Genomic DNA, 19213 nt, shown 5'->3' with positions numbered 1-19213 from the left:
GACTGAAGACAGCTGGGTAGATTTGAGAGCTATTTAAAAGGTAGGATCAATAGGGAGTACATTACAACCCAGCATCTTGCTAAGAGGAGACCAGTGCCTTTCATGTGGAAGGAAGAGGAGCAAGTGGGGTGAATATGATTCATGCACCAATGCTTTACCTGCTGCTTGCCACAGGCCACTCCTAGGAATGGACTCACAGTCAAACAGATGAGGTGGCCTGGAATGGGTTGAAGTTTGAGGTGCCCATAGCATACATGGGCAGTAACCTTCAGAAGGCAGTGAGGGAAGTGGCCTTGGTGAGCTAAGAGGCCTGAGCTCTCTGGCAGGCAAAAGAAGTGCCAAGGAAGCCTGGAGAACATGGGTCACAGAACCCCAAGAAGGCTGGGTTTATAAAAGCAAGGAGTGTCAACCAGCGTGGAGGTCCTCAGAGGCCTTCTGGACCCTAGAGGAGAGAGTATGAAAACATGTGTGCCCCCAGGGTGTTAGAGGTGCTAGGAACAAAATATGAGGCTGGGAAGAAAGTGATGCAGTAACACGAAGTGGGCAGAGGGTGACGCAATGGTGGCAGGCAAAGGCTCCAGAAAAGCCCTCCCAGCCTTCAAGGCCCAACTGCCGAGAGTTCTCCCAGGGCTCTGTGCCTCTGGCTTGTATCCTACCCTCTGCCTTATGTCTTGGTTAGAAGGGTGAGGATTTTACCTCTATTAAACCCTGAGCCTCCTGGAAGGTAGAACTATGGCCTTGAATCCAAAAGGCTCATCTGAAATCCCCCTCCTGCCTTCCCCTTGAGGCCTTATCCCCCTGGGATGTACACAGTACGCCTTCACTGTGGGCCCAGCAAATAAACTGGTGAATGATGATGGGCTTGGAGCTCATGCGGGAAGTAGGCTTCGTCCTAAAATAAGTTTTGTTGCATTGCTGTTCTGGTTGTTGGAGTTTCTCAGGCTGTTGCATTTCTCACGTTTGTAACTTAGAAATGACTGTTTTCCAGGCTGTTTCATTTGAATTAATAATTTTTTTTTAAGTGCAACCTCAGATGAATTTTCCCTCTACATAATAGCCATGAAGCCATTTCAAGAGAGTGGTCCTAGTTAATTTCTAGCGTTAACTTTAAATAATTGCACTCAGCCACATATTGGCACTAATTTTCTCATACACTTGCAGTAACCCAACTTGTACCTTGGGGGAGATCCCGCAAATCCTAACTGGACTCAATTTTCCCAGATAAGAAGTTAGAGCAAAACACAGTGAGCGAGGGACAACCAGCAAGATGGCAGTGGAGTAAGGAGCTCCTAGAGTCCGGTCCTGCTACAAACACCCCGAGCTCTCTGGAGCTAGCTGAAGCACCTGTTTGGGGGCTCCAAGAGACCAGAAAAACATCCTGCAATGTCTTGAAGGAGTGGAAGGAGGAGACTGCCCATCTGCAGAGAAGAATTGTAAGTAAAGCACTCCATGCCCAGGAGGCCAGTGCCCATCCTCCATCAGAGGCACAAGCCATCTCAGGAGCTATTCCGTGACTGGAATTGAAAGCTCCACTTGCCCAAAACAGAGGAGGAAGAGACGGCTGGGCACCAACTTCAGCTACTGATGAGTAAATTCAGTGGGCTAAAATATAATCCTGAGAAGAGCTAAAGTTTGAGCTTGTCCAAGTCAGAAAGAGGCCGGTAACTGCCATCTTAACTCTGCACCTGGCACAAGGGGAAGCAGGGCAGACTGAAAATCCCAGTGCTGGTGGGCACTGGCTTCTTTCCATCCAGGTCAGATTGCAGCTCTAGCCTAGGCCTCAGTGCCACCTCCAACAGGGAGGAAGCTGCGGGAACCTGCGTCAGCCTCTCCGGGAAATTGCCGGCCAAGCCGCAGAGGCTGGTGATTGTCCTGCTCTGGTGGCACAAGCCACCCCAGGAGCTGTTCTGTGATTGGAATTGGAAGCTCCATGTCCCAAAAACAGGGGAGGAGAAGTTGGCTGGCTGCCGATTTTGGCTACTGATTAGTAGACTTGGCTGCCTAAGATATAACCCTAGGAACAGCTGGGGTGTGAATCTGTCCAAGTCAGAAAGAGGCCAGTGGTCGCCATTTTGACTCTGCCCCCAGCCTGAGGGGAAGCTGGGCTGACTGAAAATCACAGTGATGGTAGGAACTGGTTACTTTCACCAGATCGGCCTGCAACCCTAAGCTAGCCTTCAGCCCCACCTCCGGCAGGGAGGAAACTGGCAAGCCCTTCACCACCCTATCCAGATAACTTCAGGTACCTTTGGCTGCACAAACTGAAAAATAGGAATTATACCAGAGCAACTTCGGTCGTCTTGGACCCGTACTGCATAGATTTCTGCCCACACTGCAGCTTCATCCCCGCCCCAGGCAGAGGAGAAAGGGGAATGAAACGACATCAGTCTCTGGGCAACTACAGTCTAGGCCTACAGGACTTGGATTATTCCACACAGCTGTGACTCTGTCCCTACCTCTGGCAAAGGAGAAAGATGGGAGAAGCTTCATCGGTCCCAGAGGCAATGAGGGCAACTTGAAGTTTCCACAGCTTATAGCACCAATTACATCCTTGGCTCCTACTTCACAACAAGCAAGGTAGAAAGGGCAGGAAGCCTTAAACTAAACAGAAAAACTGTACCTAGAATAAATACTCTAGTAAGCCAGATGCGAAGACACCAACAAAAAATTACAACCCATAGCAAGAAAAAGGGAGATATGGCCCAGTTAAAGGAACAAGATAAGCCTCCAGATGACATAAAGGAGTTGAGACAACTAATCATAGATGTTCAAACAAATCTCCTTAATAAATTTAATGAGATGGTTAAAGAGATTAAGGATATTAAGAACGTACTGGATGAGCACAAAGAAGCATTTGAAAGCATACATTGAAAAATAGCAGATCTTATGGGAATGAAAGGTGCAATAAATAAAATTAAAACAACACTAGAATCATATAATAGCAGATTTGAGGAGCAGAAGAAAGGATTGGTGAGCTTGAAGAAATGGCCTCAAAAGTGAATATACAAAAGAACAGATGATGAAAAGAATGGAAAAAATTGAAGAAGGTCTCAGGGAACTAAACGACAGCAAGAGATGTGCAAACATATGTGTCATGGGTGTCCCAGAAGAAGAGAAAGGAAGAGGGGCAGAAGGAATATTTGAAGAAATAAAGGTAGAAAATTTCCCAACCCTATTGAAGGACATAGATATCTGTGTCAAAGAAGCACAACGTGCTCCCATCCGAAAAAATCCGAATAGACTAACTCCAAGACACCTACTAATCAGAATGTCAAATGCCAAAGACAAAGAGAGAATTCTGAGAACAGCAAAAGAAAAGCAATGCATAACATATAAGGGATTCCCAATAAGATTAAATGCTGATTTCTCACCAGAAACCATAGAGGCAAGAAGACAGTAGTCTGATATATTTAAGATACTACAAGGAAAAAACTTCCAGCCAAGAATCTTATATCCAGCAAGGCTGTCTTTCAAAAATGAGGGTGAGATTAGAATATTCACAGATAAATAGAAACTGAGAGAATTTCTAAGCAAGAGACCAGATTTTCAGGAAATACTAAAGGGTGTGCTAGAGCCTGAAAAGAAAAGACAGGAGACAGAAGCCTGGAAGAGAGTCTAGAAATGAAGATTATATCAATAAAAGTAACTAAATGTATCAAAAGAGTGTGAAAATAAAATATGATAGATAAAACTCAAATAGACAGGAAAAAAACTTAACCAACAAGGTAAAGCACTTGTATTCAGAAAACTGCAACTCAATGTTAAAAGAAATTTTAAAAGGCCTAAATAACTGGAAGAACATTCAATGCTCATGGATTGGAAGACTATCATTAAGATGTCAATTCTACTCAAACTGATATACAGATTCAATGCAATCCTGATAAAAATTCCACAAGCATTAAAAAAAGAAAACAAGATTATCAAATTTATTTGGAAGGGTAAGGGGTCCTGAATAGCAGAAACATCATAAAAAGGAAAGGTGAACCCTCATCTCCAGACTTTAAATCATATTACTTAGCTATAGCGGTAAAAACAGCTTGGTACTGTCATAAAGACAGGTATATAGACCAACGGAACCAAATTGATGTTTCAGAAACAGACCCTCACATGTATGGTCAACTGATTTTTGACTAGCCTGTCAAATCCACACAGCTCAGGCAGAACATTCCATTCAACAAAATGGTGCTGAAAGAACAGGATATCCATAGCCAAAAGAAGGCAAGAGGACCTCTATCGCACACCTTATCCAAAAATTAACTCAAAATGGATTTTTTAAAAAACTAAAAATAAAAGCAAGAAACCATAAAACTTCTAGAATAAATTGTAGGAAAATATCTTAAAGACATGGTGGTAGGTGTTGGATTCTTAAAGGAGATAAAAGGAGGACTGAGATGGACTACTGATGTTTAATGTACATAGAAGTTTTAATTAGTTTTCCTGTAAAAGTGTGGAAATGTATAGAGTGGATGGTAACAAATAGTAACAGCTAGTTTATAAATGGGGATGTGGCTGAAAATGGTAGTCTAGGCATATAAATGCCAATTGACAGAATACTGGAGAATAATCTAGGAACTGAATAGCACAGTAAACCAAGTGGTGAATGAGAATTGTGGTTGATGGTACAGATGCAGTAGTGTCCTTTGTGAGCTTGAGCAAACATACATCACTACTGCAGGTTGTTGGGAATGCTTGGGAAAAATACAACTGGAATGACCTATGGGCTGTGGTTAGCAGTAATTATATAATATTCTTGCATCTATGCGAAAGATGTGCTATGTTGATAATGAGGCAATATGGAAAATGTGAGCCAAATGTACACTATGGACATGGTAACCATCAGATGATATTATCTTATCTGTAACAAATGTTCCACCAGTGTGGTGTGTTGTTTAGAAATTCCGCACATGCACATGATTGTTTTTATAAGTTTACAACTTCTGTCATAAAAATATATATATTTAAAAAACAATAATAGAGTTGGCTGGGGAAAAAACACACCAAATATAAGAAAAGGACAATAATTAGTAGTAAGATTTCGATGATATTCTTTCATAATTTGTAACAAACATCTCATGACAATGCAAGGTGTTGGTGGAGGGTCGATGTATGGGACCTCTGTATGATGTTATGCGTGTTTGCTTTGTAAGTTTACAACTTTTACTATACACTTAATTGTTTATGTATATTCATATATAAATGATATAAAGATAATAATAGAGTTAGGAGGAAAATACTTTGGTTAGTAGTAATATTTTGACAATGTTCCTTAATCATTAGTTAAAAAGTTTTAACAAAATGCAAGGTGTTGGTGGTAGGGTGAGTTATGAGGATCTTGTATGGTGTGATATATGTTTTCGTAAGTTCACAACTATTGCTATGCACTTATTGTTTATGTGTGTTTGTGTGTGGGTGATATATTTTAATAAATTAAAAAAAAAAAAAAACAGTGAGAGAGATCCTGAAAGCATTCAGGCCACATAGGGCTATGATGAGCTGTGGAGCAACCTCTCATATCCATTTTCTCATCCAGAAAATGCCCCAAATACAGGAGGACTATATGTGATAAGCCTCTTTCTGAAGTGCTGGCTAAGTAGAGAGTTGGTGCACCTTCTCTCTGGCTTATCTGCTGGACTAGATGTCCACTTTGCCTAGCAGGAAGCAATAGGATGTAATAGATAAGAGCACAGACTTCAGATTCAGGAAGTCCTGGGTTCAAATCCTACCTCTGTCATTCAGTAAGCTAAGTGGCTTCTGAAAATTACTTAACTTAGCTAAGCTTTTTATTTTCTCATGTGCAAATGGGGGTTGTCATGAGGATTCAGTATGATGACAGAGAGGGGCAAGAGTCAGAAGAGAGAGATTATCACAAAGCTATTGCAGTCATCTAGGAGAGATGTGGGGATAGAGATGGAAAGTAGATGGACTCAAGAGATTTAGGGAGGTAGTCTCAGTGATGAGTTGCACAGGAGAAGGAAGAATTAAAGATAGCATTGAAAATGCAGTAGTAATGATAGTTTTAAAAATTAGAAATAAAATACATAATTAAGAAAACTAAAATAAAGTAAAAAATAAATTGGGGTATTAAAAACATGAAAAATATCATAAAATTTTTTGACATTTTGCCTTTCATCACTGTAATAGGTGTTGCCCTGTATGTACAAATGTACAGTGGCAAGGCAATCTCTTCCATTTCTTCATCAGTGTCTTACATCATTTTTTTTTAAATTATGTCTTCAAAAAAGTTTTAGGTCACAGTAAAATCATATATTGAATGTAGGGGACTCCCACATACCCAACATCCTCCCCCTTTTCCCCCTACCCAGCAATGATCTTTTTTTTTTTTAAGATTTATTATTTATTTATTCATTCCCCACCCTTGCAGCTTGTTTGCTGTCTGCTCTCTGTGTCTATTCACTGTGCATTCTTCTGTGTCTGCTTGTCTCCCTTTGTTGCCTCATCTTGCTGCAGCAGGTCTCTGTGGGGCGTGGGCCATCAGCTCTCCACCAGGTGTGGGCTGTTACCTCTCTGTGGGCATGGGCCAACCTGCCTTCACAAGGAGGTCCTAGGATGCAAATCCAGGGCCTCCCCTAGGGTAGACGGGAGCCCAATCAATTGAGCCACAGCCTCTTCCCCCAGCAATGATCTTTTTATGTGTGGATGTTACATTTGCTACAACTGATATACAAATATTGAAATATAGCTACTAATCATGATTACATTATGATTTACATTATAGTTTACATTTTATTTTATTTTTTTCTTAGTAAACAAATTTTTTAATTCATTTTAATTAGATTTTAAGCTGCTTTTTTCTTTGGAGGTTTTTAAAAAGAAAACCGAATTAGGTCCACTTCAATGTCCACTGATTTCTTTTTATGAAATTTGTATGATGCTGGAAGGTCATATCTCAGTTCTGCAATGATATCTATCTTGATTTTCCATTCTGCAGCTTTCTTTTGAATATGTTCTCTAGTTGAGGATTTGTGTAAAGAATATACTGCTGTTCTTGCCATTTCCAGAGCAGTCTTCAGAAAAGCAATATCTATCCCTTTGTTATTTTTTGTTCCAAAGGGAGGATTCATAATTACTGTATCAAATGATTTGGACATTTTAGATAGTGAGCACACATCACTTAAAACCATGTCAATATTTGTTAACTCAAATTCTTCAACATTCCTATTAAATATTTCCAATGCATCTTCATCTATGTCAAATCCAACACACAATCTGCAATGTGCAGCCTGGTGGGATACTGTTCTAGAAGCAGTTTGGGTTTTACGAATCCATCCACTTTTTGCAAGCAACTCTCCAGTTCATTAAACTTTAATTTCTTCATTTTTTCTTTTCTTCTTTAAAAACTGTGGGCACGCAATGTTTAACTGGAGAAGCCACCCGCGCCTGGGCCCGTACCGGAAGCGCACTATAGTTTACATTTTAAACCATACACTTTTGGTGAAATTTAGCATGGTCTGTATCCATCACTGCACCATCATGCAGAATACATCCACTGCCCCCCAGTCACCCCTCCTTCCATCTATTCTACTCCTCTCCCCCACTCCCCTCAGGGCCCACAGTGACAACCAAATGCATGCCAGGCCTTGTACTGGGTACTAGGGATTTAGCAGTGAACCTGCTCTCAAGGAGATTTACAACCTAGTGATGGAAGAGATTATAAACATGTAGACAGATAAATGTAGCTATACGGGGGAGAATATTCCTGGCAACTGGAAGAGCCAGTGCCAAGGCTCTGGAGCAGGAGCATGGCTGGCATGTTGGAGAACTGCCAGGATGTCTGTGCAGAGTGAAGTGGGTAAAAGCAGGAAATGGGACAGAGGAGCAGCAGGGGCCAGAGTGTATAGGGCTCTGCAGGCTGCAGGAAGACTTAGATTTTCTTCTGGCAAGGAAGTACACTACTGGGAAGATTTGAGAAGAGAAATAACATGATCTGACTTTCATTTTACAGTGATTACTGTGGCTCCTTTTTGTCAAAAAGAGGTCAGGGAGAGCTAGGGAGGAGTCGAGGTGCACAGCCGGTGCTACAGCAGTTACTCAGGTGACATGATGTGGCTTGAACCAGGGTGGCAAAGGTGGATGTGGGAAGAAATAGTTGGATTCTCGATATATTTTTAAGGTAAAACTGAAATGATACATTGAATGGAGGCTGAGGGTAGAAAGAGAAAAAAGGGAGAGAAAGTGCCATCAAAGTTTTCGATCTAAGGGAGTAAAACGATGGAGCTGCTGTTTCCTGAAACGGTATGAGCATTATTGTAAAATTGAGAGCTGGCTTTGGACATTTAAGTTTGAAATGCTTATTACACAATCAAGGGGAGTTGGGCAGTTGGCTATGTAATTCTGGAGTTCAGGAAAGACCCCTGAGCTAAGGATATAAATTTGGGAGTAGTGAGCATGTGAACTTAATATAGAGCCATAGGGTTGGATGAGGTTAACAAAGGAGTGAATTTTAGAGATGTCCATAACTAAACCCTGGGCATTCCAACATATGGAGATCAGCAAGCTGAGAAGGAATTGCCACTGAGGTAGATGGAGGAAAAGAACCAAGGACTAGTCAACAGTGTCACATGATACCCCAGAATCACATAAAATGATGACAGAGGTTTAGTTTAATAACTGAGAAGTTATTGTTGACCTTGATGAGAACAATGCCAACTTTGTGGTGAGGACTAAAGCACCAGAAGGCAGTCGGTTAAAGAGTGTGTGGGAGGTGACAAAGTAAAGAAAGAGTGTAGGCGCTCTTTCAGAAGTCTGACCATTAACAGAAGGTTTTTAGATGACAGGGATGAGGAGAGGGAGAAGGTAGCACATGAGAGTAGAAGAATCTGGATCTGGAAGCTGCCAGTGAGAGGGCTGCAGAAGGAACTGTGACCTCAAAGGAGGTGAAAGATGAAAGGAATGCTAAGTGAAAAAGTTGGGGATGTGGGAGGGTTTGTCTGCCACATTCTGTGGATCTAAATGTACTAAGAGAGGGAAGAAGGGACAGAGGATGGTCAGCCCAGAGATGTTGGGAGAAAAAGGAATAAAGAAGGTATATGGCATCCTATCTCCTTTACAGGAAGAAATTTGTCCTCAAGGGGAAGACGACGCCACCCAGCCATGCCAGTGGGCATCTGCAGTCAACGTCAGGAACCGGTACATCTACGTGGCCCAGCCAGCACTGAACAGAGTCCTTGTGGTTGACGTTCAAGCACAAAAAGTCCTGCAGGTACAGCTCTTTAGGGCAGTAAGGAGAGACTTCAAATTCTGAGGCACAGTCGGTCACATTTTTCTTCTTTCTGTACTTTCCTCAGGTCCTGTGAGAGGTAATCAGATGAGGGGTGTAAGGGGAAGAAGATTCATGTGCAGTTATTCATTAAGTATTTATTGTCTTCTGTGTGCCAAGTATGTTCTAAGGGCCTGAAAAACAGTCACGAATGAACAATGAAATCCCTGCGCTCTCAGAATTTATATTCTAACTGGGGAAACAGACCACAAATCAAAATTTTAGGGAGCAGTAAGTGGTAAGGACTGTGAAAAATCAGGCTAAATGTGAAAGAGGAACAGGAAGACTCATTTAAATTGGTCCTCTGTGTGGAGGTGAATAGACTCTGAGCTACAAATGCAAATGTGGTTCAGACTCTGGCAACCAAGGGAAGGTCAGTGTGGTGGTGTATGGCAAATGAGGGGGGAAGTGGGATGCAATGAACTCAGGTGTAAACCCAGCTCATGGAGGGCCTCAGAAGCCAATTAAGCCCTATAATAAAATCCAAAGTGAGACAGAAAGCCACTGAAGGGTTTTAATCAGGGGAGTGATATGATCATCATGTATTTTCAAAGATCAATCTGGCTGATGTGTTAAGAACAAACTGAAAAATAAAATGGGGATGTGGCCATTGAAATAATCCAAGAAATGGTGACAGCCATGGAGGTGATAAGAAGTGATCAGATGATTGATGTATTTTAAACAGGGAGCCCAAAAGATTCTCTGATGGGTTGATTATAAGGTTTGAGACAAACCTTATAAAATTGGAGGATGACTCCAATTTTTTTAACTTAAGCAATTGTAGAATAGTGATGCCATTTACTATTTGTGATGGGCTGAGTAATAGCCCCTAAGAAGTCCAAGTCCTAATCCAAAGAACCTGAGAATGTTTTCTCACCTGGCAAAAGAAACTTGGTGGATGTGATTAAGTTAAGGATCTTGAAATGGAAAGATTACCTTGTATTTTCTGGGTGGGCTATAAATGCAATCACAGGTGTCCTTATAAAAGGGAAGTGAAGGGAAATTTGACTACATAGAAGAAGAAGAAAAATGTGACCACTGAAAATGGAGGAAGGGACCATGAGTCAAGGAACACAAATGAATGCAGCTCTAGAGGCTGGAAAAGGCAAGGAACCTGTTTAGGTTCTCCCCTGGAGCCTCTGGAAGGAGCTTGACCCTGCCAACCCAGATTTCAGCCCAGCGGAACTGAGTTCAGATTGCTGGTGTCCAGAACTGAAAGAGAGTATGTTTGTGATGTTTTAACCCATTAAGTCTGTGGTAATTTTTTATGGTGGCAAAAGGAAATTAATGCACTATGATATGATAGGGGAGACTTTGGATGAGACAGGAAAAGGTAGGGCATCGAGCAGGTTGGGAGCAAAAAGAGAGTTCAGTTTTGATGCTATATTTGCGATGCTATTAGATATGTAAGTAGATGTCAACTAAGCAGTTGGATAAAGAGGTCTGGAGTCAAAGGAGAAGTCTGGGCCAGAAATGTCAATTTGGATGCTATTGCCATATGAATTGTATTAAAGGCAAAACTGGATGAAATCACAAAAGGTAATATAGCTAAAAAGAGAAGAGGTCAAGGTTAGAGCCATGAAGGTCTAACTAACTTTTAAAGATCAAGAAGGAGAGAAGGAGCCAAGAAAAGAACTCATGAAGTGGCCTGAAAGGTAAGAAGACAATTAGAGAGGGTGGTACTCCAGAAGCCAAGAGAAGAGAGTAAGTCAAGGAAGAGTTAGTCAACGCTGTCAATGGTGTCAAATGCGACTGAGAGCATTTATATGTTAGGAAAACTGATTTGATACCACAGAGATTATGGATCATCCTGGCAGGAAGAGATACGATATGAATGGTAGAATAAAAGCCTAATGGAGTAGATTCAAGTTTAGAATGGTAGGTGAGGAGGGAGAGATGGTAAGTATGTAGACAACTCTTTTGAAGGATTTTGCTGTAAAGGTGTATAAAAGTAGACAATTGGGATGCCAAGAGAATGTTTTCAGAATAGATGATGTTAGAGCATCTAATATGTTCATAGGAATAACTGCTCCCAAAATTCCCCCTTCCTCTCCTGCACCATCAAGGAAGGCAAGAATCCATGGAATGTGGGGCACAGAAGTGGAGATGCTAGCCTTACATAGAAGCATGGACATTCATTCATTATGTAGGAGGAAATGGAAAGTATTCAGGTACAAAGGCAGATAGATGACACAGGGGGTAGTGGGTGAATTTCTTTTCGGGTAGATTTTATTTTCTCAGTGAAATAAGAAGGAAAATCATCACCAATGCTGGAGATTTGAGGAGCAAGGTGAAAGTCAAATGTGAGATAGACTTGACCAGGGAAATGTGATAGGAGTACTGGACAATAATGAGGACAAACTTGAGACTTATTAGTGTAAATTTAAAGTGAGAACAGTCAGCGGGGTTGTGTCATTTTCTCCAGCAACGTTCAGCTGCTCAGGTGCAGGCTCATTGTGGAGAGAAAGTGAGATATAAGTAAGGTGTGGTTTTTCCTGGTAAATACAACATATTTTCTAGCTACTATTTGTTACTGATTTCCCTGGCCAGAAACCATATTCTGAATGATTTCAATCCTTTGAAATTTATTGAAGCTTGCTTTATGATCCAGCTTATGATCAATTTTGGTAAGTGTTCCATGTGTATTTTAGAAGAATGTACATTCTAACATTGTGAAGTATGGTATTACATATATATAGTCAAGTTGGTTCATTGTATTGTTCCAATTATCTATATCCTTAGTGATTTTTTTTGGCCTACTCATTATATCAGTATTTTGAATTAGTTAAGTTAGATTTTAAATTTGGGTCCAGCAGAGGGGTATGACAATGGGAGACTGAGACAAAAATGAGAAGAGATAACTTATTACTCACAGGTCCCAGTGAGAGAGGGGTGCCATAAGTCAGCAGGAAGCGCAGTGGGCTTGGGCAGCTCAGCCAGCGGTGGAGAACTCACAAGCAGAGTGAGAGAGACCTGGAGGCCTGTGCCTTTATTGTGGACCAGGGCTAGAGATTAGTCTATTTCCCGCAGGAGTGGAGGACTAGTTAGTTTAAAGCAAACACGCAAAGAAAGGGACTGGGGGCCCAAAGGTGGTGGGGATGGTTAGCTTAACATTTGGGGCCAGCTGTGGTTTTTGGACGAGGCATGTGGGTGATATTGGTGGTGGATGCAAATGTGGGTTTGAGCTCTGGGGAACTTTATGCCCCAGGAGTGGAAAAATGTTAACTAACTAGACCAAAGTTCAGGGTTGAAGCAAGAGGCTTAGCCAAAGTGAGATGGGTGCCAAGACAGCAAGCAAAATTTCGATAGGACAATCAGCTTCTGAGAAGTTAGACTCTCCTACTATGATTGTTTCTGTCAATTTTTGCTTCATCTATTTTGAAGAAGTAAATACAGGTTTAGAATTGCAGAAACTTCCTAGGACAAAGATCCCTTTATTATTACAAACTATCCCTCTATCTCTCTGGTAACGCTTCTTGCCTAAAAGTCAATTTATCTAATAGTAGTATAGCTAAATCAGATTTATTTTGATTAGTCTTTGCATGGTATAATTTTTTTCCATCCTTTTACTTTCAACCTTTCTGTGTCCTTGTATTAAAAGTTGACTTTTATAGAGTGACACGTAGCTAAGTTTCAGCATTTATCTAGTTTAACAATCTTGGTCTTTTACTTGGAGTATTTAATCCATTTATATATTTTATTGTGCTGTTGTTGAGGTACTGGGACCTTGTATGCGGGAGGCTGGTGCTCAGCCACTGAGCCACATCGGCTCCCTTGAGTTGGCTTCATCTGTTTGCACATTGTTTGTTTTCTTTAGGAGGCATCAGGAACAAACCCGGGACCTCCCATGTGGGAGGCAGGCACTCAATTGCTTGAGCCACATTCGCTCCTAATCCATTTATATTTAATGTAATTAAATATATTGTTTAAGTTGCTTTTTCCTCCTTTTTGTTTCCTTTTCTATTGGTCAAATATTTTTATTGTATTTTTCCTCTTGGTGGTGGTACATTCTTTTATTGTTGTTGTTGCAGTTACTGCCATAGAGATTACAACATGCATCTTTGCTTCAATATGGTTTCAAGGAAATTACTTTACTCCCCCAATAATAATGATAGAACATTAGAACACTAATTCCACTAATCCCATTCCTACCTTTTGCATTACTATTCTATTAAATTTTAACTCTATATAATTTAACCCCCCAAGGAATGGTCATTATGATTTTATGCAATCAATAGTCATTTATATTCACCCAACTCTTTACCCTTTCTGTTGTTCTTTATTCCTCCTACAGTTCCATGTTTCTGTCTGGAATCATTTCCATTCTGACTGAAGCAGTTTTGTTCTGTTTTGTTTTGTTTTTGAGTGTCCAGGGATTGAACTTGGGACCTTGAAAATGGGAAGCTGGCACTCAACCACTGAGCTACATTGTCTCCCCTGAGTTGGTTTTTTTCATGTGTTTGCTTGCTGTTGTTCTTTGTTTATTGGGAAGCACCAGGAACCAAACCTGGGATCTCCAATGTGGGAAGCAGGCACTCATCCACTTGAGCCACAGCTGCTCCCCAAAGCAGCTTTTTTAAATAGTACTTTCAATGCAGATCTGCTAGAAGATTTTGTTTATTTGAAAATGTCTATATTTTTGAAGGATATTTTCACTCTTTGTAGTATTCTAGATTGGCATTTATTTTTATTCATCATTTTAAGATCTGTTCCATTATCTTCTGGCTTCCATTGTCTTTGATTCATGAACCTTTCAGACAGTATATCATTATTTTTCCCTCTGGCTACTTTTTAAATTTTGTCTTTTTGTTTTAACAGTTTTACTATGAAGTGCCTTGATATGATGTTCTTTGTATTTATCCTGATTTGGGATTTGCAGAGGTTCTTCAATGTGTAGATTGATGTTTTTTATCAGACTGGAAAATTCTCAGCTTCTTCAGAAACTCCATTTTAAAAAAACAAGTTAGACCTTTCTATTATGTCCCACATGTCTCTTTTTTTTTTTCTTTCTTTGGTCTCTTTGTACTTCAATTTGGATACGTCTTTCAGTTCATTTATCCTACCCCCTGCTATGACTAAATTGGGTTAAACAACACCTAGCTGTTGGGTTCTTAATTTCAAGGATTGCTTTTCACACTTAATTCCTAGATAGATAGATAGATATTTAGCTATCTATTCTGCTAACTCCAATACATGGATCACCTGTGGGTCTGTTCCTATTGTCCTTTTACTCTTATTTTCAGTCACATGGGTCTGCACTTTGGCATGCCTAGTAATTTCTTACTGAATCCCAAATTTATATGCTAAAAAAAAAACTGTAAAAACTCCAGATGGCTATCATCCACTAGAGAGTGTTCACCCTCTCCTCTCCTAAGCAGAGAGATAGTAGAGAACTAATCAGTTTATTCTAGTCAGGGACTAAGCTGAATCAAGACTGAGTTGAGGCTTTGTTTTTTTTTTTTTTTTGATGGGCCAGGGATTGAACCCAGGACCTTGTATGTGGGAAGGTGGCACTAAACCCCTGAGCCACATTGGCTTCCCTGAGTTGCTTTTTTTGTTTTTGCTTGTTGTTTGTTTTTTGTTTTTCAGGAGGCACCAGGAACCGAACCCAGGACCTCCCATGTGGGAGGTGGGTGCTCAACCACTTGAGCCACATCTGCTTTCTGAGTTGAAGCTTTTGGAAGACTCAGTCTGCCTCTAGTAACTCCTACTCAGAGGGTATAACCCTCAAGGGATTTTAACCAAGAGGCTGGTATATTCACAGGGACTTCTTCCCTGTGTTTGCCCCTCAGTACATGGGACTATGGAAAACTGTTCTGAATTCACAATTTTGGGTTCAGCTTTCCAGCCTCCTGCCCTACACCACCTCAAAATTTGGCAAATATCTTGGAGGGGCTCCTGACTATGTATGTGAGGCTCCTCAGGTCTTAAGTCTTCTCATGCCTGCCCTGTGCAATCTCTAAAACCTCTGGTTTTTCTGCCCACCCCACTCCCCCCAGCAGTGGCTCACCACATGGGCCATGTCCTGGTCCTCAGCCCCTTTCCTATGCCCAGAATTGGTAATGTTGCCCATGGAAAAGGGGGCTATAAATCATCAGCTCAGCTATCCAGGAGTTCTTCCACTCCAGAGGCAACAAGCTACTCCATCCCAACCAGAAGTTGAAAATATGATATTTGAAGTCATGGGTTGGGGTGGGGTTATCTTGAGAGAAAATGTAATCAAGAACAGGCCAAGTACTGCTCCCTAGAATTTGAGTGACAATCAAAGACAGAAACCATTTCTGAATTGGGCCTCCATGATTCTGTCTCCTGCAGGGCTCCTTGCTAACTTCACCGGTCACTTTTTATAAACGAGGGCAGAAAACTAACCACTAATTTCAACAAAATGGAGTTCAATAGCAGAGAGGTGAGAATATGAAATCTGATGGGAAAAGGTTAAGCAGAAAGGAAAGAGAATAGCTACAGTCCAAACTTTAGGAAGTCTTTTGCTGTGAAGAGGCAGAGAAATGGGGTAGCTGGTAGAGAATGTGTAGTCAAGAAGGGATTTGGGTTTTGGTTTTCATTTTAGAACCTTCAGAGTTGCTGATGTCTAGAGAAGAAACATATTTCAGCAGGAAGCAGGGGTAGGCAAAATCAAGAATTCAATTTTGTATATGTAAAGTTTGATCTCAATAGAATAATTTAGGGAGCTATTTGAAGCCATGGTATTACATGATCTCACCCAGGGAGAGGATGAAGCTTAAGGATGAAGACTTAGGACATGCCAACATTTAGAAGTCAAGATGAGGAGCAGCACCAGGGGGGTGGGAGGCCAAGTGAAAAAAAATTTTCTAGAAGGCAACAGTCAAATATGTGAATCCTGCTGAAATGTTAGGTAAGAGGAGAGCAAAAAGTACACTGAATTTGGCATGAAGGTTTAGAACAATTTAATGGAGTGATAAAGAGAATCTTGGTGGAAAAAGAAGTGGATACAGGGATTCCAGAGACACATTTTGGTTTTTTTGTTTGTTTGTTTTGATCATTCAAATTTAATGATAAAAGCATAAAAAGTATCTTTCTTTTGACCTTATAATTCAAAACAGAGATATTTCTTTAAAGATTTACCCAATGGGATCAGAGAAATGGGACAGTGCATATACAATTGTCCAGGTCAGAAAGACTAGAATATGTTTGGTTGAAATAAAATAGTATATTGACAAGCTCTAAGTTGTGGTAGCTGAGGTGGGGTAGAGAAAAGATCATTGAAATGAAGAAGGAACTGAGAAGCCAGGGCTTTGAATGGATCATCCACATGGGTTTGAAGACACCAAAATTGGTGACCAGGAGAGTTGTACAGAGGAAGACAGTGAACCATGTCTCAAAGTCTTTTGTAAACAAAGGAAGTGACTGGGACATTGGCCAATGACAAGAAGAGCAGGGTCAGAGTCTAGTTGCATGAGCATCAAGGAGCAGAGTTTTTAAACAAACGAAACCTCTTTAGACGTGGATAAGAACACAGCCTTCATCTGACAGGACCACAAGAGAAGCTTTATCACCAGGGGATAGCAGAGTGTTATTCAAAGCAGTAAAATAGAGAGTTTTGGCCTGGATGCTATAATCTGACTTGCAGGGGTTTCAGTTGATGGGAATGTGAGATAGAGGCCACTCAGAGTAGAATAAAGATGAGACAGCAGTAAGGGGTGATCTCAGAGTCAGTCCCAGATGGCCCCAAGGGAAGCGCCCAGTCACCAGAATCTAGGGGCCCACGAGGCTTTCAGGAGAAGCCAAGGGAGAGTCCTGGAGCTGACTCTTGCGTGAAAAACTTAAGGCCTCTATGTTTTGGCTTTTGCCAGGTTGGTCTGGGTCCCCTTTTAAAAGGGAGAGCATTATTGACAACCAGTTTTATGCCTGTGAGGATACATAGGAAGGGGAGCGTCTGTTCCCAAACGAGGTCATGGCCTAGGCTCCTGGGCTGGCCCCGCTGTCCCAGGAGTGATGTCCATGCATGCCGAGCCCTGAAATGACCACTGAGTGGCTTCCACAACAGTGATGGATAACTGGTCACTTTTTTTTTCAAGTCCATAGGTGTGGACCCTCTGCCAACTAAGCTGTCCTATGACAAGTCACACGACCAAGTGTGGGTCCTGAACTGGGGGGACATGCACAAGACCCAGCCAAGCCTTCAGGTATGTTAAGCACATGAAAGTTGACACCCTCCACAAAGGGAAGGAGGACTCTCCCTATGTAATAATGTTTCTTGCTTCCCTAGAAAGCTAACTGCATCTATATAAAATATGACCGTAAAGGCACGAGGACAGAATAGGAAACAGCCTCAGGCAAACACCACTTATAGGTCATTAGCAGGGTATCTTCCACCAGTCCTGCTGGTAAATACTGTAATTCTGATAATGGATAGGATTCTGATGTCATAACAACCAGAACGTGGCTTCCAACCACCCACTCAGTCCAGAACCATGATACCTGCCTCTCCTGAATCAATAGTTCCTGGGGCAGAACAGCAAGTAAGGCCTTGGGGTTCTGGTAGCAAGAAGGAAACCAGAGCTTTCCTCACCTTGGGCGGGGTGGACACCTGGGAAAAAGGGTCAAAGTGGGCAGTAGATGTGCACCAATACAGAAGGAGAAGCGGTAACAGCAATCATATTCATAAATGAAAGCACATTTACTAAGTGATTATAGTGTATTACACGCAGAGAAGTTAAATAATTTGCCTATGGTTCCACACGGGCAATGTGGAGCCCCTACAGTTGACCACTGTGTACTGCCTCCTGGGAAGAGCTTGGGCCCCAGACATCTGTGGGATTCCCTTCTCCACCACCCAGGAAGGGCCTGACCTGCCCTTTCTCATAGGGATCCGTGAGAGGACTAAGCCCTACCAAAAGTGATCTCAGTACCTGTTTTCTCAATTATTCCAAGGATGGTGTGTAGACCCATTCCGCTGCACAGGAAAGAAGTTAATTCATTACACACAATGGATGCCTTGGAGCATTAGTATTTGATTCTTAGAAACCCCCGTTGAGAATGGCTGCAAATGGAGCCAAGCCCACCCTGTTCCCACGGCGGTCAGAGGCCAGGAAGACCAGGGTCCAGAGAAGCTTCCTCCCTGAGACCGACCTACCTCTGCACTGCAGGACCAGAGAGCACTTGGCTTCCTATAAACGGAGATGATTGTCATTCAGGAACACTGCCAACCAGTCCTGGGCCCCAGTGAGCTGACAGAAAAGAGGACTAACCCATCACAAGGCTCAGGAGCCAGAAAGGAAAATCATTAGGAATGGAGTATTAACCCAGAGAAACAGAACTCCCAGAGGGACCAAGAAAAATAGTAAGCAAGCACTTAAGGAAATTTGAGGGGGAAAGACACCAAGATCTTTCTGTAACTAAAAATAAAAAGGATTTTCCAATTTAAAACTGCAGTATATGAGTTATAAGATGTATGGTGTATTAGTCAGCCAAAAGGGTGCTGATGCAGAATACCAGAAATCTGTTGGCTTTACTAAAGGGTATTTATTTGGGGTAGAAGGTTACAGTTACCAGGCCATAACATGTAAGTTACTTCCCTCACCGTGTGTAAGCTAGATGGCTGCTGACATCTGCCAAGAGTTCAGGCTTCCTGGGTTCCTCTCTTCCCGGGGCTTGTTCCTCTCTGGGCTCAGCTGCCCTGTTCTCTCTACAAGGCCAGCTGTAGATTGTCAGGTGACTGGCTCTGACTCTTTCCCTGGGGCTCAATCCTCTGGGCTCAGCTGCTCTGCCCTTCTGTATTGTATCCCAGGCACCAGCTCATGTCCTTTGCCATGTCTTTTCTCTGTGAGTCCTGCCCACCAAGGGGGCAGGGAGGCAACATCCTACTGTCTTGGCCCAATCAAAGCCTTAATCTTTATTTAATCAGGTAAAAGTGAAACCTCTGAATTGAATATAATCTAACATGCCTGGAGGGAG

At 41.8% G+C, this 19213-nt stretch overlaps 1 protein-coding gene and 1 pseudogene across 3 annotated transcripts in view; one reads left to right on the top strand and one right to left on the bottom strand.

Annotated features, from left to right (window-relative positions):
- Positions 1-19213, top strand: part of FSTL4 (follistatin like 4) — a 412000-nt gene that overhangs the window by 378993 nt on the left and 13794 nt on the right. For all 3 annotated transcript variants that reach the window (XM_071210010.1, XM_058278689.2, XM_058278685.1), the window contains 2 exons: positions 9071-9220; positions 17335-17442. In XM_071210010.1, the coding sequence (XP_071066111.1) occupies positions 9071-9220; positions 17335-17442 (258 nt within the window). The remainder of the gene's footprint in view (positions 1-9070; positions 9221-17334; positions 17443-19213) is intronic.
- Positions 6741-7379, bottom strand: LOC111763680 (rRNA N(6)-adenosine-methyltransferase METTL5 pseudogene; annotated as a pseudogene).

Source organism: Dasypus novemcinctus, chromosome 2 (assembly GCF_030445035.2).
Source record: "Dasypus novemcinctus isolate mDasNov1 chromosome 2, mDasNov1.1.hap2, whole genome shotgun sequence".
Lineage (NCBI taxonomy): Eukaryota > Metazoa > Chordata > Mammalia > Cingulata > Dasypodidae > Dasypus > Dasypus novemcinctus.
This window is presented reverse-complemented; position numbering and strand designations above follow the sequence as displayed.